The sequence below is a fragment of the Protomyctophum bolini genome (assembly GCF_963924005.1).
Source record: "Protomyctophum bolini genome assembly, chromosome: 4".
Lineage (NCBI taxonomy): Eukaryota > Metazoa > Chordata > Actinopteri > Myctophiformes > Myctophidae > Protomyctophum > Protomyctophum bolini.
Window position 1 is genome coordinate 46,138,720 of NC_137865.1, and position 24,160 is coordinate 46,162,879.

Here is a 24,160-nt window from a genome sequence, read left to right on the forward strand (position 1 = left end):
TTTGCTTACATGCTTGCTACAAGTAAACGACAACAACGTGGTCTTGGTGTGTATCCATCGCGGTCTTTACAGTCTATGATCGCGGTCGATGTATTCGGTTAAACATGACATGTATCTCTCTCTCCTCCAGTCCTCCTCTCTCTCAAGCTGCTCTCCTGCTGCGAGGTGGGCCGGCCGGGCGGGCGGTACGACGGAAGATAACCCGCCTCCTACGCTCCTATTGGGCTGTACAAAGCCACTGTTGAGTGTGCAGCTGCATGCAGCTTCTGTTCTGAGTGCATTCCACACTCGCCGGGTGCGAAAGTGCAACTGCGCCTCGTTAGCACGGACGGAGCAAGCTCTGGACTTTAGATTGCGGGAGCTTGACTTAATAGTTATGGCTAGATTCATCACTTTTCGGCACCGAATTGTGTGGTGAATCTACACGGGATATTGTTGGAACGGGATTGGGTTCCTTCTCTGAGCGGCTTCATTCACCTGCTGCCTGTGCTGTGCGCGTCAAGGACCTATGGAGGGATGTCGCGATGCTGTGCACAAGGAGAACTAAAACTTTGGTGTCAACATGCGTGATCCTGAGCGGAATGACGAACATTGTCTGTCTACTTTATGTCGGCTGGATCACTAATTATGTGGCCAACGTGAGCCCCCGAGCTCCGGAGAGCGGAGGAGATCACACGGAGAGAAAGTTTGAGGAGGACAGCAAAGAAACTCTGAAAATCATCGAAAGACTGGACCGACTGGAGAGCGTTGTCAATGAACACATTAAAGGTAGGTTGTTGTTGTTGTTGTTTTTTGTTTATATTTGTGTTGGGTGATACCGTGATTTTGATTTGTCTTTGCGCACCTGACCCATTTGTAAGGTACAGCCGCGGTTGCTGAATCTAAATTCGGAGAGCAGATTAGGACACACACACCCACACACACACACACACACACACACACACACACACTATAAATAAGCCTATAGATCAGTGACTTGCCAAAGTGTTCGATTTCCCCTATATTGTTATATGTAGGCTACAGTAACGACTAGCCTACATGTCTTCAATTAGCAGTTATCAACATTTGCGAACATCAAGCCTAGATTAGCCTGTATACATTTCTCTAGCCGCAATTTGCAACACGTAGATTCCCCCCCCCCATATTGTGTTGCAATTTAAATTGCGGCTAAACTTTCTCTTGAAACCGAGTCGATTCTGACATCAGTGATACAGGTGGTTTTTCTTTTGTCAACTACAGTGAACATGACTTAACTTTAGACTAATTGGATAATAGTTTAATTTAGCTTCACACGGCCTACCCTTTCATGTCATTCCAAATTCAAAGCATCCTTCACGCATCAGTGAGGCAACGCGCCAGAGAGGTTCAATTAAGGTCTCACTCTCATTTATCTGTGATTAGAGAATAGGGACTGTCTGTCACTGCCGTGAATTAATTCACATTTACGTCGTAAGAAATGCATAGGCTATTTGACTTGTCTACAGTTACTTCTGTCTGCTATATTTCTCGCTATAAAGCGTGACAGACAGGCAGAGAACTCAAATCCCTCGGGAGGAATCGGGGCCAAAAATGATGATCCGGGATTAATTCGGTGTTCGGATTCCTGATGACTTCATGGGCCACCCATGTCATGTGAGCCGTGCACTGTCTGATCCCAGATCAGTGCTGTTGTCTCTTGATCAGAGAGGTTGGATAATATTGTTCAGGAGAAAATGTTTATGCACAGATGTAACTAACCAGGCTAACCAGCACCTAATGGCCCGGCATAGGCCCATATAGTGACACGATCGTATATAGGCTGATGTGCTTTTTTCTATATGTATTGAAAAATGCAATTTTGCAACAAGGAAAAAGTCAGGTAGCCTATAGTTCTGAACTGGGAGCTTTGTTTGTGACAGTATACTTATATATACCAGTAAGACGCCGAGACAAGTGACCTCGCCTTAAACGGCGAGGTCACGTGCACACATCCGCCTGGGTGGTGGCAGACTACTGGGCGAGTTCTGTACTGGCCATTCTGTACTGGCCATTTATGGAGCGTGTCTTGAGTGTACAGGGTTTGATGAGATCAGATCAATGGAGTTTGTATGGACAGGTATCAGTCAAAAGGGAGACATAGAAGAGGATGGACGGATGGGGGAAGGATCAACATATGGAATGTCAGAACAGGTCAGCTCCATATATGGAGATCTGAGGGTTTGAAGTCAGATGTAGAGTTGCTGGCCGGCTCCATATATGCAGTCTTCTCCATGTATGGCTAAGTATCCATCCAGGGTTTGATGAGTTCAGTGTCCTATGCTCTTTATATGTGGAGACGGCCATATATAGTGGTGTGACGTGTCACGAGGCATGACCATATATGGAGCCTGGAGGCATGATGACACAAGGCATGACACCATGCACTGACTGATGGGGAAATGCAGGTTTTCATAGTAAGCGTCACTTACGGTCGCAATAACACAACACGTCTTTTTCATTACACAACGTGTGTGTGTGTGTGTGACTGTGTGTGTGGTTAACCCTGTTTGAAGTAGTTTTTTTTTGTTTGCTTTATTAATTTATTTTTTACTTAATATGCTTACTGGTGAACATGCCACTTATTTTGCAGCGTTTGTGTGATTCTGTGGCAACAGACAGAGGGCCTTTTTCTCTTTTGTATTCTTTACTGCTCACCTCCTGTTCTTCTGAACAGCCATCGTTTTACTGGGCAACGTGTATCGAATGTTAGCGGTGATGACGTTTGTTATGTACTGTATGTTGCCGAGACGTGATGTACAGCATCGTCTTGTTTACATTCCTGGCATGAAGTGTGACCGCGACACTAAATTACTTGTCCACTCTAGAGTCTATAGACAATGCATGGAATTTACAATTTGTCTCACTTTGTCCAGCATCTCTGAACTATTGTAATAAATATCAGCCCGCGTTTTTTATTTATGCAGTAAGTAAGTGCCAGCTGTTCCTAATGGTGTTCTGTATGTCATTCTACGCTGGCATGGGTAAAAAAACCAAACACCTGGTGGCATAGAAAACCTGTGATGATGTAATACCACTTCTTCTTATTATTATTATTTACAGTACCCTCTTGTAATCTTGAAAGCGTTTCTGCCCACCCATCTGACCACCTTGGAAACAAGTGTTTCATTATGCTTTAACCCATTCTGACCTGAGATCAGATTCATACGAGGTTTCCCACTGGACACACACTGGTCTGATTAACCCATTCTGACCTGAGATCAGATTTAAAAAAAATGTCAGTCGTTCTTCGATTTTTCAAAAATAGCAGACCTACAAGCTCGTAGCGCGCCACTCGGTGGCGCGCTATGAGCTTGTAGATCTGCTATTTTTCAATAGCTAAAGCATGACATGATGCTGACACCAAAACGGGTTCCCGTTCAGAATGGGTTAACATGTTATCCTGGGTTTAATATTTGTGATTTTTACTTCTGTATCTTTGACCAAAATTGAATCAAATCAAACCACTTAATATGGCAGGCTGTGCATGCTGTGCATTTTCAAAGCATGTTTATTTTATTGATCAATCAATTGATTGTTTTCTGTCTTGGATCAATGCATCAATCAATCAATCGATCGATCAACCCCATGCTTTAAACAAGCAGTGTTTTTCAACCCTTTTCATATCAAGGAAAGATCATTTATATTTATTTGGCATTTGAGCTATGGAGTACGGACCACCATTTGATGTGATTTTAGCCTCTCCCAAGACCCCCAAGTCTTATATTTTGTTGCCGTTGGATAAGATTTTGTCCACAAATTGTGGCATAAGAGAGAACAGGCAAATGATTGATCAAATGAACAATTCTGCATTCTCAAATTTTGTAGACTTATTGTTATCATTAAATTCTTATCGTTTCGCCAAATTACTTGGGGGGGGGGGGGGAATTAAAAGACTTCAGTGCACTGGCACAATGCAAGGAATAAATGCATTCGCCATGTATCCGAAGGAAGTCTGATCCAATCACTTTTAGATTTCTCCAGTTTAATCCTGAGTTTAAGTTTTGTAGTGTTCAAGATCTGATTTTAGGCATGTTTAAGCCTCCAGGAAAATCCGTGTTGAGGTTCTTAATCCACTGTTTTTCATTAAAACGTCTTTGTCCTACTGTCCAGTTAGGATTGTGTTGAAGTCCAGCGCATTTTAGAGCTTCAATGCCGTGTGCCATGAAATGTTGCACCAATCTTGTGGTTGTCTTTTTGGCATTGTTAATATTGTATCTGTGTCGTCCCAGCCTAGTACCTATCGTTTTACCTGTCTCTCCGACATATTGTCGGAGAGGGAGGGGGGGGGGGGGGCAACATGCGAACGCCACGAAGTCCGCGGCCCACAGGCTGGGAATCTCCGTGTTAGCCGGATGGTCTGCAGAGCTACACGGTGGTAGTAATGCAATCTGCTGCAAGAAGGGTTCAAGGGGCTACACTGGGTGAGTCAATTTAGTCCCAGGAGCAGTTGGCTAGCCCATTCTGACCTGAGATCAGATTCATACGAGGTTTCCACTGGACACACACTGGTCTGATGAACCCATTCTGACCTGAGATCAGATTCTAAAAATGTCAGTCGTTCTTCGAATTTTTCAAAAATAGCAGACCTACAAGCTCGTATCGCGCCACTCGGTGGCGCGATATGAGCTTGTAGATCTGCTATTTTTCAATAGCTAAAGCATAACATGATGCCAACACCAAAATGGGTGCCCGGTCAGAATGGGCTAGAGTACTCCCATATATATACTCTGGTGTTCCCCGGAGCTGCTGCCAGAGTACATTATAAGCCATGGGCTGATGTGTTTATGCTCCGTCACTGAGACAAAGAAGGCAGGGGGTTCAGACATTTGAGGATTGTAGAGATGCAAACATTTGTGTAGTAGGCCTATGTAAATTTAAATAAAAAAAACATGCTTAACCCATTTTGACCTGAGATCAGATTCTAAAAATGTTCTTCTACATCCTGACAGTTTTCTGAAAAAACTATGTTTCTATGTCAGTCGTTCTTCGATTTTTTCAAAAATAGCAGACCTACAAGCTCGTAGCGCGCCACCGAGTGGCGCGCTATGAGCTTGTAGATCTGCTATTTTTCAATAGCTAAAGCATATCATAATGCTATCATAATGCTAACACCAAAAGTGTAATTTGCAATATTCTTGCGATTTATGGACAATTCAGACAATATTTGTGATCATGAATTATATTTTCCTGAAATGGATTGGGAAACCAGAGATTTTCAATTTGATGTATATTGATTGATTGATTGATTGTTTATTTATTTTCGTGTATAATCCATTGCGCCGTCTAGAGTGTGACTTCACTTGAGCCACGAGAGGCACCGCAAGTCGCCGTGCCAAACACTGCGAAGTCTGCTTCAGCCGACTCAGTGCTGTTCGAGATCCGGACAAAATCGGAACTCACGTCCGCCCTCGTCGTGATGTGACCCCGCGGGTACCCTGACCCGGGGGGGTCACATGTTGACGTTTGGTCAAATCCGTCCCAAGCTGTCCTGTCACCCGTTTGCCTGCCACCTTGGGAGTGTGAATGCGTGGACTGCCCTTAAATCAGACATCCCACTAGTCAGACGACCTGCGTGGCCGGTTAATTAAGACTCACCCGTGCTGCGTATTAAAAATCACCAGTGGCTTCCTGTGAGGTCAGGTCAGGGTTTGGGATAGTGTTAGTTCAGAATGATGGGAGGTCGGAATATTGTGATGTCGGAATAATGACAAGGGAATTACTCTCAGCCGACTGAAGGGCATGATGAGATTTCACTGACATTCACAGCATGTCGTTGACATTTTTAAACATTTGACCCCAGCTAGCACCTGCTGTTGTAATTGTCAAGGTTTGTCTGATCAAGTGTCCATAAAATGAACCTATTACCCTATTATTGTGCTGAATGGAAATATCCTAAAAACGGGGTTGTATTATAATCGGGGACTAGACTATTTGACATTCAATGTTCTTTTTCCACAAATTAGTCTTATATTCTTAAAAAATCTTATATTCGGCACAATACGGTATATGAAAGGATAATGAATAAACTAGCTTGTCTCTGTCAAAAGGTGGAGTTGTGGATAGATAACAGTCCGTGACCTATACATTTGAATGAACTACCAGCAGTCTGCATCGGTTTGCGTCTTTCGATAGGTCGCCACTGTTGGTGTGACAGAGTAGTACAGGTTTGGTTCTGTAATGTATCATTACTAAATTCACCGATCGCTGTCTGTCGGTGTGTCTGTCCTATTCCGGGTGTTGGGACGGCATCCGGGTCACCAGTGAAATGCATGTTGGGACGGACACAGATTAATACCGGGACACACTTTTCTGCGTAACACACCCACACAGGGAAAACAACTCGGACAGGGCATGTTAACGTGAACACGCGCACTGTTTTTCGACACCACACTGAACATCATTTGCTGTTCATATATTCAGAACGGGTAAGGACTAGTTATATTAATTAGTCACACTGACCATGTGACCAATTAAAAATGTAGCAAGGTGTCAGCCGTGCGAATGCACGTAGCATACCCGTCTCCACTGGAGATTAGTACATTTGTGTTTTTGTTTTGTGAACTTTCCCTTTAAGTAAGTAAGGAGAGATAAGAGGAGGCAGCTTTGTGTATGTATTGAGTGGCCGCTCTAGCTGGTGCTGTGTTACACTGCTGCTATGGGAGAGAGGCAGAGGCTCAGGTTTAAGATTGCTGGGAAGAAAATTAGATCAAGGAAAACTTGCATCTTAACCACATTTTGCTTTATTGCAGTTAAGATTTTGCACCGAGCACCGGGTATGACGCGAGGAAACATTCATTCGAATAGTCAGCACAAGCCTTTCGCCACCACACGCAATGTTCTGCTTTGCACAGAAGTGATGTTTGTTTGTGTGTCGAAGCAAACAAAGACGCAAAGATGAAGTTTCTGGAAGATGATGCATGTTGACAGTTTCTGCAGAAGAGCATGTTGCATGGGGACAGAGATAGTTTACTTTGTGTGTGTGTGTGTGAGAGCGTGTATGTGTGTTTGTCCAGAGAGGAAGAGCGAGTTGCATGCCAGATGTAATAGGTCATCAAACATACATGATAGCAGTGTGAGCTCTAGTCGCACAGGCAGGTCTAGCCTTGCATGAAGAATGTCTCCCCTATACGCCAGTAACGGCACACTTGACTAAGTACTGTCTGTCACCTCACCCGTAAGTTTAGCCTCCAACCTTACTGAGATACATAGGTGGCAACATTCCTCTAGTATGTCTTTACCATTTTTACAGATCATGTTTTTGTCTTCTCCCCCTTACTTACGTACAATCTAAAAAGCCCAGTGATGTAAATAGGTTTTCAATGTAATGGGTCCCGGGGCCCAGGGGTGTTTCTTTTAGATGGGTCCCACCGTCCCAGGGAAATTCTCATGAGTCCTACTTCAACGACGTTAGAGTACAGTACCGAGTACAGTATTGCATCCCAGGACCCCCCCGGGGGGGGTGACATGATTGCGTCCTTTCTCAATTTAGCGAGTCTAAGGATGCAGGCTATTTGCATCACTGAAAGCCCTGTAAGCGATTTAGATTTTTTTCTGAATAATACTAAATATTACAATATTAACATTAAGAATATGAATTACCAGCAGGAAAGGGTGTGGCTTATAAGACCAGCCCTCCTTGTTAAGGTAAAAAAGTATAGAGAGATGACTTCCGCACACCACCCGGTAGGTAATTTGGAGCAGGTGCGATGATGACGAGGCATATACAATGTGGAAAGGAGAGACACCATTTTGGTGTTAGCATCATGTTATGCTTTAGCTATTTAAAAATAGCAGATCTACAAGCTCATAGCGCGCCACCGAGTGGCGCGCTACGAGCTTGTAGGTCTGCTATTTTTTTTTAATCGAAGAACGACTGACATTTTTTAGAATCTGATCTCAGGTCAGAATGGGTTCATCAGACCAGTGTGTGTTCAGTGGAAACCTCGTATGAATCTGATCTCAGGTCAGAATGGGTTAAGAAGCAACGTTTCAGTCTTGCGTCCTTCCTCAGGCCAAGGTAAAAGGTAAAAAGTAGAAAGGGAAGTTAGCAAATGGCCAGATCATTGCCAGAGATATGGGGGGATTACACATTAAACTTAAAGTGGGCTGACAGTAACTGCACTCCCATGAGCACTGAAGGTGTGGAGGAGAGGATGTGACAGGTCGATGATACTTCCCTCATTGTTCTGCACTTTCTTTGCCTCGTTGTTCCCCTGAAGAGGGAATAGTTATAGTGTGACACCGTCGATTCCAGCAGTGCCAAATTTATTCAGATTAAAACGCGGCGATTGTGACATTTTCACCTCCTATTATACACACCTATCAACCTTGGCAGCCGTCGTGTGCACATTTTCTATTGGCATTCACTTCAGTGGATCTCACCTTGAAGCATTTGTCTGGGGGACAAATGCTTTTATAGAGATTGCCACAGCCATATTATAGACATGCATACACGCATGCGCACACTTTAGATCAACAGTAATCTCTATTATATCATCATTTTTCGACCGCGGTCGAGATCATGGATTTCACAATGCCACGCCAGACTTTCTGATCCTCAGTTCCTGCTTACTGATGCATGTGTCCCTATAGCGATGACATCAGGGAACGACAGTTTTATACCTCTGGTCTGCTTTGAGGCAGGACTCCAGAGAAGAAGGGAAGATATAACCTCATTGTCAGCTCTGTAGCAGTGGCCGGCAAACTGTGTTCTTCTGGATCTGACCAGTGAAGAAACACGGGGAAGGTTGCCGTATATTAGATTAGTCTATGCAGGGTGGCTCTTCCAAGAAATATTTCGCGCTTTCATTAGAAGGCGGGTGTAAGTGCCATCCAACCGTTTCTCTAATGTCTTTGAAAGTGTCCATGTCTCGGAGCCATAGAGTATAGAATCGTCTCAACGGTCATCCTAAATATTCTTACTAAGCTGGGATGACCAGATCTTATGCATGTCATTGCAGGCTGACCAGGCCATATACCCTTCCTAGTTTGAAAGTCCTTTTGGGAAGAAGATGTATATAAACCCAAATACTTGTATAGTCATCAATTAATATTACAGCTGGGCAGACGAAGAAGTCTGCCATGCGGCTCTCACATCTAGAGCTACGTCGCACTGCCGATGCGACCAGTAGGTCTGAGTCATAGTGTCCGACTCAGAGTACCTGTTGTACCCGTCTGTCTGTGTGCCTTTTGTGCCATGATATATTAGATGGAGATGTCTGTTTCTGTCTATCTGTATGTGTCCCTTTTGTCCCATATATAGATGGAGATGTCTGTTTCTGTCTATCTGTATGTGTCCCTTTTGTCCCATATATAGATGGAGATGTCTGTTTCTGTCTATCTGTATGTGTCCCTTTTGTCCCATATATAGATGGAGATGTCTGTTTCTGTCTATCTGTATGTGTCCCTTTTGTCCCATATATAGATGGAGATGTCTGTTTCTGTCTATCTGTATGTGTCCCTTTTGTCCCATATATAGATGGAGATGTCTGTTTCTGTCTATCTGTATGTGTCCCTTTCATGCTCATATTTATATGGAGATCTCTGTATCTGTCGGTCCTTATCCCTTTTTATGCCCATACTGTACATGGAGATCCCTGATGTAATCGGCATTCCCGTACTGTATATTGGAATGGGCATATTATTGGTTGGATCGGCGGTTCTGGACAGCTGGCTATCCAAACTATTCGACGGCGGGCACCGCACTCACTCACTCACTCACTCACTCACTCACTCACTCACTCACTCACTCACTCACTCACTCACGCACTCACTCACTCACTCACTCACTCACGCACTCACTCACTCACTCACTCACTCACTCACTCACGCACGCACTCACTCACTCACTCACTCACTCACTCACTGGAGTCCTTGCCGATGTGCGTGGCCGCGCACCGATTGGCATAGGGGTCAGATCTGTGGGCCTGGAGGACAACTGGTATCTCTGTATGTCATAGTGGTCAGATCTGTGGGCCTGGAGGACAACTGGTATCTCTGTATGTCATAGTGGTCAGATCTGTGGGCCTGGAGGACAACTGGTATCTCTGTATGTCATAGTGGTCAGATCTGTGGGCCTGGAGGACAACTGTATCTCTGTATGTCATAGTGGTCAGATCTGTGGGCCTGGAGGACAACTGGTATCTCTGTATGTCATAGTGGTCAGATCTGTGGGCCTGGAGGACAACTGGTATCTCTGTATGTCATAGTGGTCAGATCTGTGGGCCTGGAGGACAACTGGTATCTCTGTATGTCATAGTGGTCAGATCTGTGGGCCTGGAGGACAACTGTATCTCTGTATGTCATAGTGGTCAGATCTGTGGGCCTGGAGGACAACTGGTATCTCTGTATGTCATAGTGGTCAGATCTGTGGGCCTGGAGGACAACTGGTATCTCTGTATGTCATAGTGGTCAGATCTGTGGGCCTGGAGGACAACTGTATCTCTGTATGTCATAGTGGTCAGATCTGTGGGCCTGGAGGACAACTGGTATCTCTGTATGTCATAGTGGTCAGATCTGTGGGCCTGGAGGACAACTGGTATCTCTGTATGTCAGTCCATGTCCATGGAGATCACTGATGTCATGAGTATATGTCCTTTTATGGGCGTTGTTCCATATTCCGGTTAACATAACTGGTTCCTAGTATAGTCTATATAAATGTACAGTATATAAAGTCCATGATGACAGCGTAAGTTGTGAAAGGCAAGGAATTAAGGGCCTGCCTGTCAGTGGCTCTTTAGCAGGAGATGCAAAGCAGATCAGAGCTCCCAGCTCCTGTGAGACCTGGCACGGGGGTTGTTAATTAAAGAGAGGGACTGTGTGTGTGTGTGTGTGTGTGTGTGTATACTGCGGTCAATACCGATTTCATCTCTCTCTCTCTCTCACACACACACACACACACACACACACACACACACACACACACACACACACACACACACACACACACACCCCCCATAATGGACTCAACCTTCAGCATCGGGTTCTCCACAGTGGTTTGTGGGGTATGACCCGACACACACGTTAATTTTGGCGTGCAGTCACTGAACAGATTAACCCCCCCCCCCCACTCACACACACACACACACACACACACACACACACATTCTGCAAATCCCAAATGCGGGGCGGGGAAAGGAAAGATTATGTATCTACTATCTAGCCATGCATACAGTTGTATCATCCCATATCATGAGCAGTGTGCCTGCCCTGGGGCCTGTTTCACAAAACTTGAATTAACTAATCCAGGATTTAGGCCAAAACCAGGCTTTTTCAATCCTGGTCTTTACAGCCTGGTTTATTCCGTTCCACTAAAGCCAAGCGAGGCTCAGAATTGGCGGATTTGGCGAGCCGGGATCAGCGAGCCGGCCTGGCTGAATAGACAGCCTAGCTTTTTGTCTATAGAATTCAAATATTGGTATCAAATTGTACGTTTTCAAATGTATACAAATCTTTTGAAAATAGCAGATCTACAAGCTCGATACGACGCATTGTGAGCTTGCTGATCGGCTATCTTCAAATGGCCGAAAGGAAGTGGTTAATGTATGTTTTGTAATGATATTTAAAAAAAAAGAGTAAGTAATTAGTAACTCAAGTCTTCAAATAAATGTTGTGGAGTACAATATTTGCATCGGAGATGTGAAGCGGAATGGAAATTGGAAATAATTCAGTGAAGGTAAAAGTACCTTAAAAATGTTACTTAAATACTTGAGTAAATGTACTTAGTTACTTTCCACCACTGCGTGGAGGTGTGCATAATAAGCCTGCGGGCTTGTTTGCCACCATCGTCGCATGTCATCTTTTTGCAAGAGGCAGCTCTCTCTCTCTCTCTCTCTCTCTCTCATGTCACAAGGCAGCCAGGCAGTTTGAAGAGGCCTGTTCGTATTTCACACACAATCTGTCCAACATGGAATCTAACACTTAGTCAAGCTGTCACTGTCACTCATTTGGCTCCTCAGTCCTCCAACGCAGCAGTGGTTCTTAAGAGAGGGCCTTCTGGGACCCCGAGGGGTCCTCCAGGTGGTTCCAGGTCCCTAGAAAAAGTTGTTAATAAATAATAGCATTACAATAACTTTAATCAGCAAGTATTTTATAGACACTGAATCTTGCTTACTGTAAATCACTCTGGATTAACACAATCCATCCCAGCCCTCTAGGGGAAAAAGTGGCGCCAGTGCAAGAAGATGTGCTCCCTGACTAACCACGTGGTTTAGCCCCACGGGGCCAGTGAGGCTTTCCAACGTTTAACCCATTCTGACCTGAGATCAGATTCATACGAGGTTTCCGCTGGACACACACTGGTCTGATGAACCCATTCTGACCTGAGATCAGATTAAAAAAATGTCAGCCGTTCTTCGATTCTTTCAAAAATAGCAGACCTACAAGCTCGTAGCGCGCCACTCGGTGCTTCGCACCAGATCAGTCTCTATCCTTTTAACCCATTCTGACCTGAGATCAGATTCATACGAGGTTTCCACTAGGACACACACTGGTCTGATCAACCCATTCTGACCCGAGATCAGATTCTAAAAATGTCAGTCGTTCCTTAGATTTTTCAAAAATAGCAGACCTACAAGCTCGTAGCGCGCCACTCGGTGGCGCGCTATGAGCTTGTAGATCTGCTATTTTTCAATAGCTAAAGCATAACATGATGCTGACACCAAAATGGGTTCCCGTTCAGAATGGGTGAAGCACGGGGCCCTAGTGGTAAGAGGAAAAGGACTGCAGGCGGACCCGTAGATTCATGACGAGGAAACCCTGTGCAGCTGGGCTTTAACATTGAGCGCTCGGTTGCACTTCCGCATTGGACCACCAAAATTTGGTGGTCCAATGCGGAAATGCGCCCAAAAAGGCGGAAATAGACGGTCCCTCCGGGTGCTTCAAAACGCCACTGAGCAACTTCCACTGACGTGAATAGCGGAGGGGGCGGAGCTTCGCACCAGATCAGTCTCTATCCTTTTAACCCATTCTGACCTGAGATCAGATTCATACGAGGTTTCCACTGGACACACACACTGGTCTGATGAACCCATTCTGACCCGAGATCAGATTCTAAAAATGTCAGTCGTTCTTCGATTTTTCAAAAATAGCAGACCTACAAGCTCGTAGCGCGCCACTCGGTGGCGCGCTATGAGCTTGTAGATCTGCTATTTTTCAATAGCTAAAGCATAACGTGATGCTAAACACCAAAACGGGTTCCCGTTCAGAATAGGTTAATGCTCTATGCGTAGCCCCCGAGGTTTGTTATTGTGATTGTTGTTGCTCATGCAGCATGGTCGAGTGCGTCCACCAAGGTCACTACAGCACTGTCACATCACATTACCTTGATAATGCCATTTGTTTTGTTTATTTATTTTTATTAATTGGAGTGTTTAATGTTCACTCCCTGTTTTTATAAGCAAAACAATCATGTCATAGGATAAACTACTCACAATGCTGAATGAATCACCAGAGATCTACAGTACAATTATGTATAATGTATTGTGAAGCCTGTTCTTCTAGGCTAAACAGCAGGGCAACTGGGTTGTACTGAGTTTGACGCGTGCAGTGAGTGATTAATTCAATGTCCAGAGATTTGTCTTACTTTCGATATGTCAATCCATTTATTGATATTCAGCAGTAGTACAAAGGTAAATAAACTGTGTAACTATTAAACAAACAAAACAACTGAACCTAATGACCACGCACGGTCAAACTGTCTCGTCTTCCCCTGTCGCACCTGAGTGCCATCACAGTGACAGGTATATGAGCGTTTCCATGACAACCAATTCTCATGACGTCATCGTAAAGAAGGACATCATTAATTAGTTAAAATAAACAAAAAGCATTTTGGCTCCAACATGTATGTTACAATTGACAATTTAGGCATTAAGCAGACGCTCTTAATCCAGAGCGATTTTACATTTAAGCAAGAACAAAAAGCATGGCTGTATGTAGTATGTAAGTATGTTACTAATTGACCATGAATTGTAATCTATTGCCTCTCAAGCAAAGTAAAGCAACGCAGGTGTAAGGAAACTGTGCATAAAGGATCGAAAAGGTCTACAAGAGGGGCCCTCATGAATGGCATTGAATCCACTTGCTGATTTTGTGTGCAGACATTAAGACTGGGCCGTATAGTGCAGGCATATTCTTGACTGGTGACTGAGAATGCTATCATCTGGCTAAAACTATTCGATGTGGAACAGTGAGTCTGCCACTAATTCTCACGCCCACCCAAGATCTACAGAAGCATAGAGAAATCAGATTTTGCAACGTTCAAAAATACTACCTATCCAATATAAAACTATCGGTAAGAGAAAGGTGCCCATGATTGCAGCAATGCACACTTTATTGTAACAGAATCCCGAGACACATTCAATTATTCATGGCTGGAAAATGTTACACAAAGCATTGTAGGATTTGACAAGAGGGTCAAAACACTCAATCTGGAGTGTCAGCATTGCAAACACTCCAGATTGTTCAGAAATTTTGTGAAATTGTAGTTTCGGCAGTTTTTAAAATGAAACGAATACATTAATAACGAGCTAATTTCACAGCATACTGGAGTGCCTTGCTACGCTAGTTGCGAACCACTGTTGTGTGGGATATAATCTCGCAAATGAGAGGAGAGCTCTAGGCTATTAAACCCAATACGATACGACTATATATAATATGGCAGTATTTCAGAAGGCATCTTTCCAGTGTGGAGGAGACACCAGTTTCTTGCTTAGTGAAGAAGATAATTTAACCCATTTTGGCGGGAACACCTTTTGGTGTTAGCATTATGTTATGATTTAGCTATTGAAAAATAGCATATCTACAAGCTCATATAGCGTGCCACCGAGTGGCGTGCTACGAGCTTGTAGGTCTGCTATTCTTGAAAAATCGAAGGACGACAGAGAAACACAGCTTTTTCAGAAAACTGTCAGGCTGTATAAGACATTTTTAGGTCAAAATCAGTTAAAACGTGAATGTTACTGTCGCTCAGTATACCAGCAGCAGCCTGCAGTAGTCTTTGCCCTGAGGCCATTCAACAATCCCCCCCCCCTAGATCCCCTAGGCTCCTCTGTAGCACTGTTGACTTTCAGAGAACTGTTTGAATTATTACATGCCGTTGGCTCGAAATGCATCCTACTGTAGTGTACATCCCAGACATACTACACCACTGTATCGTAGAGACTCTACTGTTTGGTTGAATAAGGTTTAGGGGTTCTGCAGGAGCCATGTTTCACATTGAAAGATCCTAAAGATTTTCTAAATGAAATCGAAGGACGTGGGCCTAAAAGTGGAAGAGACTAAATTTGTTCCAAATTAACTCATTTTGACCTGAGATCAGATTCTAAAAATGTCTTCTACATCCTGACAGTTTTCTGAAAAAGCTATGTTTCTATATGTCAGTCGTTCTTTGATTTTTCTAAAATAGCAGACCTACAAGCTCGTAGCGCGCCACTCGGTGGCGTGCTATGAGCTTGTAGATCTGCTATTTTTCAATAGCTAAAGCATAACATAATGCTAAAATGGGTTAAAGTATATAACGGCATTTTTATCATAATTATGTGTGTTTTGTGATAAAAGTCCAAATCTGTGCAATATTGAGATTTTTGGTGTGAACAAAACAAGCTTTTGGAGAGTAATGCGTCCTTGTAGAGATCTCTGTATCACTCAGCTTACTTTAAAAAAATATGTGGTTTGATACGTCACAGCTTTTTGCACTGATTTGAACCGCCATAGTTGTTTCTGTCTACAGCAGGAGTGAAAGTGGGCCGGTCCGGTACTTCGTCCTATAAATGGTGCCAAAGAAGAGGGCGCTGCCTGACAAAAACATTGTCATTAGTTGAAACTCAAGAAAGTAATGGCTAGAAAAAATTACCACCACCAACACCAACCAACCAGTCCCGAAACATATTTCACAAACTAATCATTGCTTTTTCCTTTCTTTACTTTTCTTTCTAAAATTTAGAGTAGTCAATTCTTTTTTTACCCCATTTTTGTCACTTGCTGTCTTACCTCCTCACCCGCTAGTGAGAAGCCCCCGCAGGGAGAGCCTATACTCCTCCAGCCCAACCCTCCCCGCTGACAGGTGCTCCATCAGCTGGTAGGAGTACATGCAATGACCAAATATCACCCGCCCCGCCTAGCTTCCCTTCACTGAACACGGGCCAATGGTGTTCGTGTAGACGCCTGACAAAGCGGGTTGCGATCAAACCCACAACCTCCGTGGTGCTGGGCAAGGATTGTATTGTAGCACTGCGCCACTCAAGCTTTTTTTGCGGGATTAAATAATCGCAATCGCCATTTAACTGCTGTTGTGCAGCCAGCCACTCCAATGACCAGCAATGTCTGTCTATCTATCTATGTCTGTATGTCTTCATGTACGTTTAGGGTATCAACAGGTGTCAAAGTGGCGCTGTTGAGCTTCAAACTGTGCACAGGTGCATGATGGGAAGCGGAGTTTTAATTTGTAACTGTACAGAACAGACTATACCAGACACAATAGCATTTGTGTCACTGTTGCACCACTCACTTCAGACAGGTCTGATTTTTTTTTAATTAACCTTTGAAGAACCAGCCGGCCGCTGATTTCATGAAAGTCTGCCTTAAAACAGTGTGATCGTTTCGATATCATTCAGCCCTATTGCAGTGTTGGCAGACCACCCTATACTGGGTGCAATCTGTCTAATCTTTCTTTACCTATAATTATAAAACATTGGAGAATCAGGCAGCTATTGAACGTTTGGGGAACAAGCTATAGAACAGTGTACTACAGTATAGTACTGAATGTGACGGAGCTGAAATTAAGTCAATGTATCTCTTTTAAAGGTGACTGTGGCTGCAGTAACCCCACACTATTCAGGTTTTTGCCATTTAAGCTTGACTGCCTGTCACTCACCTCAAGGCATACAATGCAATCTCTCTACCCTCCATGGATTTTGAAATGCTGCAACTTCCCCAGAAATGCTGAAATTCACATGAGCTATCTGATACAGCTGAGGCACAGTGAACTGTCTCAAATATATTGAACATCATAGATCTGAACATATCAAATTGAATAGATTTGCTTACTTTGACATGCGACTGGCTCAAGAGGTGGAGCAGGTCGTCCAATGATCCATGGGTCGGCGGTTCGAATCCCGGCTCCTCCTGTCTACATGTCGGAAGTGTCCTTGGGCGAGACACTGAACCCCAAATTGCTGGTTTGGACCTTGCATGGCTTCCGCCGCAATCGCCTTAGATTAAAGGTGCTATATAAATGCACCATTTACCATTTTATTTACCATTTAACAGGTTACTTTGCAGAGAATCTTTAAACGACTATACTAAAAGAAAATCCATCCCAGGTTTGTCTCCCATGTTCTCAGAGATTCTCTCTTTTCCCTCTGATCATGAACTACAATATGTTGAAGGCCGTGAGATGGCCGTGAGGATGATTGCAGAATTGCAGAACAATGAAAAAAAATCTCAGCCGCAATCACAGCCTCACTGGACCCTTAACACACAATGATGAGCAAGAAAGAGGCGATGGGGGGCTTAGGAAAAACTCAATCATTGAGAATGTACGTGGGAGGGAGCGGGAGGGGAATGGGCAAGAGAGAGAAGGAGAGCGAAGGAGAGAGGTGGTAGTGAAAGGCTGCTATGTCACAGGAACAGGTGAACTGGTGTAAAGCACAGTCTATAGTGAGGAGTGGCCTCAGAATTCTGGTATTGATTTGGATTAGGCTGAAGTGGGTGTGTTGCAGATGGATTCAAGCGAATACAAATGATGGCTTTTCTTAATTACCCTTCGCTCTTTGAGTGGTCTGAACGATATGTTTTGCATGTTTATATCTAGATAAAAATGTATAAGAATTAAGATCTTACCCCCCCCCCATGCCAAAGTGCCAGCGCTCGCCCAGCAGTCTGCTGTCAACCAGGCGGATGCGAGCACGCGACCTCGCCCTCTGGCGTCTCACTGGTATGCTGTATCATCAAGATATTTGGCATGCATGTTGTCCATTGCCATAGCCCTACAATACTTTGCAATTGCATACTGGTGATTTCCACAGTGGAAGAAAATCCTCAGACAACATAATTTGTAGCTTTTCTACCGAGAGAAAAGCGACGGCCTTGTGTGGGAGGTGCAGAGCTGTCGAAAAACTAATCTATAGCACCTAAAAACATTCCGGCAAGAGCAGATGATGTGAATTGATCTAGGGAGGAAATAAGAGTTAATAACAGTTCCTGACTAAGAGAAGCGTTTCTCATTGTGAAGTGCAGTTCACAAGACCAATTTATATTTGTCAAATAACCCATTTTGGGCGGGCACCCATTTTGGTGTTAGCATCATGTTGTGCTTTAGATATTGAAAAATAGCAGATCTACAAGCTCATAGCGCGCCACCGAGTGGCGCGCTACGAGCTTGTAGGTCTGCTATTTTTGAAAAATCGAAGAACGACTGACATTTTTTTTATCTGATCTCGGGTCAGAATGGGTTAATCGGACCCAGTGTGTGTCCAGTGGAAACCTCGTATGAATCTGATCTCAGGTCAGAATGGGATAAAGTGGAGGAGGACAGACATTCACAGGGTCCACATGGACATATACAGTACAGTTGCAGAGCCAAATCAGACCCAGACGTCCGCCTACGTGGTCTGCAAAGTAGTCATTTGTTGTGTATGTTTATGTGCATACTGTACTGTACCTGTCCTGTCTAGGTGACCTGTCCATGGCAAAAGTTATCTATAAAACGGGGTAGTGTGGTGGGAGTATGCTTCCAGTGCAGTACACAGGAATATGTATATATCTCTGCCTGGTGTGCTCCCTGTTGTTAACACGATAAGCACCATAAGAAACGGTTTGATGATAATATGACGAGTATTGTGTAGTAATTGTCTAGTGGCCCAATCAGTAAGCCTTCTATGTAGGAGAAACCTGCAGTATATGGATTTAGATTTTTCATCATAAAGCATAACGGCTTTGTTGGATACATCTAACCATTAGTGTGGGTTAGAAGACATTAAACATGCTAAAATTGGCTAAGCTTTCCAGCTGGGCTTCAATCATACCAAAGTGCAAAAGACAAGCATATCATACAGTATAAAATAAATGGGTTTGTGATTTTTTTTTTTTTTGTTGTGTGTGCACCTCTGGCAACTAAATTGACGGAAATAGCAATGCACCCTGCTGTGCAGTGTGCACTGGTTAACCAGGCGGGCAGAATGGCACTCTACAACATTGGCCCCAAAATTGCAGTGTTCTGCTGATTGGCAAACAACACGTCCCCTGCTGCACCTCTCCACCCACATTACGCACAGCAAGTCCACAAAATGGCAAGCAGATGCAGACTCCCTGCCACGCGTGTGCCTCAGGAAATTGTCAATTTGCCCATACGCTGCATGCCTCATGCCAAGGTGTTTTTTTTGTGTGTGTGTGTGTGTGTGTGTGTGTGTGTGTTCGTTCGTTCAATTGCACTTGAATATCTTTTTTTAAATATATGTTTATTGGTAGTATAGTTCTCAACAATGTAGTACAGTTTGATGAACATACCATTTTTTTTTTCTCCCTCACCCCCACAGTTATCGTCATCATTAAATATAAAAAAAGAACAACAATTGAGAAATTGCACTTGAATTTAACCCATTCAGACCGGGAACCCATTATGGTGTTCAGCATCATGTTATGCTTTAGCTATTTAAAAATAGCAGATCTACAAGCTCATAGCGCGCCACCGAGTGGCGCGCTACGAGCTTGTAGATCTGCTATTTTTGAAAAATCGAAGAGCGACTGACATTTTTTTAGAATCTGATCTCAGGTCAGAATGGGTTGATCAGACCAGTGTGTGTCCAGTGGAAACCTCGTATGAATCTGATCTCAGGTCAGAATGGGTTAACATGTTTTTGATGTGCTAGCTACTCCAATGCAGCGCTATGTGTGTGTACGTACATATGTGTGACTGTATATGGGTACTGTACGTACCTGTCCGTGCTGCAACACCTAAAGTGGCCAGTAGAGCGAACACACACACACACACACACACATAACAGAGGCCAGGGAGGAAGGAGTACAGCACCACTCACTTCAGACGGGTCCGATTTGTTATGTTTTTAAAGACTTAACCCATTCTGACCTGAGATCAGATTCATACGAGGTTTCCACTGGACACACACTGTGTCTGATGAACCCATTCTGACCTGAGATCAGATTTAAAAAAATGTCAGTCGTTCTTCGATTTTTCAAAAATAGCAGACCTACAAGCTCGTAGCGCGCCACTCGGTGGCGCGCTATGAGCTTGTAGATCTGCTATTTTTCAATAGCTAAAGCATAACATGATGCTAACACCAAAACGGGTTCCCGGTCAGAATGGGTTAAAGACTTAAATGTAAGTTTAATAGTAGGATCAGTGCACCCTATATTTGCTATCGGTATATGAAATATATTGGGAGCTCAGCATCTCTGGACTGTGACTAGCAGGGCAATTAAACGCCTCTGCAGTAGAGGGGTCTACAACATTATCTGGAGTAATTGTGTCTGAGAGGGAGCTCAACAGCAAAATCACCCATGCTGTTGTTGTTTTTCATTTACGGCGGGCTACAGTGTGTTTGTTCCCATAACATTTCAATTATTTCAGTTTACTCAAATGATTGGCTCACACCACACATTGAAACAGCTGCCCAGTGGGCTCTTTGATTGGATTCAAATTGTAATATTCTAGCGTCCTCCTGAGCTGTTGTGGTTTTTGGCTGAGGAGAGCATATTCCCAGTGTTATTGTGTTCTAGTTATTTATATGCTATTATTCCATGGGGAATACATTTTTGTGGATTTAGGTGTTATAGCTGAGAAATGCTGTTTTATGCTAATTCTACTATTGATTTTGTATATTCCTTTGGGGAAATCACGTGAGCTTTAGGGTAGTTGCAGTGAGCATCTTGTGATGGTTGGAGACACAGTTGTGTAGTCCTCAAAATAAAAGGGATTCTTATACGTGAAAAGACATGAAAGACTTGCCTGATTGAATTTCCAATGTTCTTCCTGTCTGCATGCTTAATTTAATTTGACCTAAATGTCTTAGAGCATTTGGCAATTATTTGGTAATGCAGTGTTGCAATATAGGGGCGTTATTTAGCAGGGATGCAGAGATTGGAATGTGGAAGGAGGGTTTAAGTGGGGCACCGATGGCCCTCAGCCACCTCCCCCATTCTGGTGCCACTGAACGTAACACATGTTCAGCCTACTTCAGAGATAATATCACACAGCCACATTAGAATGAACATCAGCCAATTCATCAGAGCATTTAATGACATACAAATATACAGTACTATGCAAAAACATCATACAAATATATATATCACACCGTGTGAACTGAGTGGTGCAACTCCCCCCCCCCCCCCCCACCTCTCTCTCTCTCTCTGTCTCTCTGTCTCTCTCTCTCTCTCTCTCTCTCTCTCTCTCATATTAGCAGGCAACAGTGCAGCACTATCCCTCTCTCTGTTTCTGGCACAACAGCGCCCCTACTGGTACTCATTAAACTAGTGCTCATTAACGTCACATAGGTGAACAACACATAGGTGAACACGGACATTGCTGTTCCTTGGAGTGGTTGCACCACTCAAAAATAAATCACATGTACAGTAAAAGGAGGGGCTTTGACTTTACCACGGGCCGGTTTCGAACTGCAGCCACCCGTAAAGTGCTCTCTTTGAGCAGCGTTTTGAAGGAGAGTATAGGGAGGGATTCACATTCCTTTGTGACGGACGGTGAGGAAAGCTATACTGTAGCAGCTGTGTACTTGTAGTTAAATTGCACAGTCTGCAGGTGGTTGCAAAGGGGGGACATGAGGTGGATGCTGGAAGCCATCCTGATGAATACCTGCCACCGCTATTACCCTCTCTATGGTGATCTAGCAGGGGTGAGGTGGAGTACCTTCAGCCACAGACTCACCGTCCGTCCCCTGGCAGAAGGGATGAGGTGGAGTACCTTCAGCCACAGACTCACCGTCTGTCCCCTGGCAGAAGGGATGAGGTGGAGTACCTTCAGCCACAGACTCACCGTCTGTCCCCTGGCAGAAGGGATGAGGTGGAGTACCTTCAGCCACAGACTCACCGTCCGTCCCCTGGCAGAAGGGATGAGGTGGAGTACCTTCAGCCACAGACTCAGCGTCTGTCCCCTGGCAGAAGGGATGAGGAGGAGTACCTTCAGCCACAGACTCACCGTCTGTCCCCTGGCAGAAGGGATGAGGTGGAGTACCTTCAGCCACAGACTCACCGTCCGTCCCCTGGCAGAAGGGATGAGGTGGAGTACCTTCAGCCACAGACTCACCGTCTGTCCCCCGGCAGAAGGGATGAGGTGGAGTACCTTCAGCCACAGACTCACCGTCTGTCCCCTGGCAGAAGGGATGAGGTGGAGTACCTTCAGCCACAGACTCACCGTCCGTCCCCTGGCAGAAGGGATGAGGTGGAGTACCTTCAGCCACAGACTCACCGTCTGTCCCCTGGCAGAAGGTATGAGGTGGAGTACCTTCAGCCACAGACTCACCGTCTGTCCCCTGGCAGAAGGGATGAGGTGGAGTACCCTCAGCCACAGACTCACCGTCTGTCCCCTGGCAGAAGGGATGAGGTGGAGTACCTTCAGCCACAGACTCACCGTCTGTCCCCTGGCAGAAGGGATGAGGTGGTGGAGTACCTTCAGCCACAGACTCATTGTCTGTCCCCTGGCAGAAGGGATGAGGTGGAGTACCTTCAGCCACAGACTCACCGTCTGTCCCCTGGCAGAAGGGATGAGGTGGAGTACCTTCAGCCACAGACTCACCGTCTGTCCCCTGGCAGAAGACGGAGTGACTTGGTCAGTCCTTTGTGTGCCGGCTGTTCTCTAGGCTCCATAACTGAGCGCCCATATGTTGTTCTGTTCTGTTCTGTTCTTGGATTAATGACTCCTGCTTGCTCGGCACTTTTGCACACAAGTACTAAAGTACTAAAGTGCCATAACAGATGCCCGCTTAGGATAACTGTTATAAATGTTTCACTGTTTTTAGATTGTATATTTGCTCTTTCTACTCAATGTTGACGAACTGTTACTGTATACGTATTGCAGAGAGGGAGAGAGAGAGAGAGATGGGGAGTATACAGAGGACAAGGTGTTTAGGGGGTTGTGGGTTGGCTTAGAGAGAATTAGTATGTGTCTGAAAGCAGATTGAAGATAAGCAGAAAAAGGCTGAATGGAGAAAGTGAAAGGAGAGAAGGGAAGAAAGAGATTCAATACCCGCTCCGGAGAATTACCCTTTCTCTCTAGTTGACGCTCCTATACTCGGCCATAATCAGGTATGCTTCACATCCACTTCCCTGGGGATCCCAAGAACAGATTACAAAAACAACAAGCCTCTCCTCTCCCCCTTCTCTAAGGATTACAGTGTTTTCCCTCTTTCGGTCCATATTCTGTATACATGTCCATAGAGCCTTTAGGGAATTTTTGAAAGGGGTGTGTGTGTGTGTGTGTGTGCGTGCGTGCGTGTGTGCGTGCTTATCCATGTGGACGCATATACCTTTCTTTATATGTGTCTACAGGGGGAAAACTCTGCCAACAAGTATGCATGTACACACACACACACACACACACACACACACACACACGTGCAGTCCGCACACGCATGCGTGAGATTAGTTTCCCCCGGCTGCTTTGTAGATATGATCCATGGGGTGCCTGCTTGCATGTGTGTGTGGTGTGCACGGTGTGCACGTTCATGTACAAAGATCAATAGCACCGCAGCTACAGTATTAAATTTTTTATTCATGTGACTAGTTTGAACTAGTTTTGGCAACAATGTCTCTGAAATGATTGCTTTGCTCAAGCTATAAGCTTGATAATGAACCGCCGTTTAGTGGAGTGAATGTTTGTCACACAGCTGAAGCTTTCGCTTCAGCACAAAAACAAAACACGACGAGAACAGACTGAAGAAACGGTTATTTTCCCAGAACCCTTTACTGAGAAAACCATCATGCAAATCAGTTACATTGTTCGTTCACACTGCAGGGGTCAGTTGCACCGATACTACTATCACAACTAAACGTTAGTAAAAAAAAAAACCCATCAAGATTCTCTCCTTTCACATTTCTTGAAAACAAAGCAAAGCATTATGTTCTAAGAAAAGAAAATACACATGCATGTAGAGAGTTGTATTACAGTAGAATACCT

The 24,160-nt window shown here is 44.4% G+C and overlaps 1 protein-coding gene across 1 annotated transcript in view; it reads left to right on the plus strand.

Annotated features, from left to right (window-relative positions):
• Positions 1–399: 399 nt before the first annotated feature.
• The window catches only part of LOC308313802 (polypeptide N-acetylgalactosaminyltransferase 18-like), a 123,859-nt gene continuing 100,098 nt past the window's right edge, over positions 400–24,160 (plus strand). Inside the window, exon 1 of the mRNA XM_080761129.1 lies at positions 400–768. Coding sequence (XP_080617255.1) covers positions 525–768 — 244 coding nt within the window. The 5' untranslated portion in view covers positions 400–524. The remainder of the gene's footprint in view (positions 769–24,160) is intronic.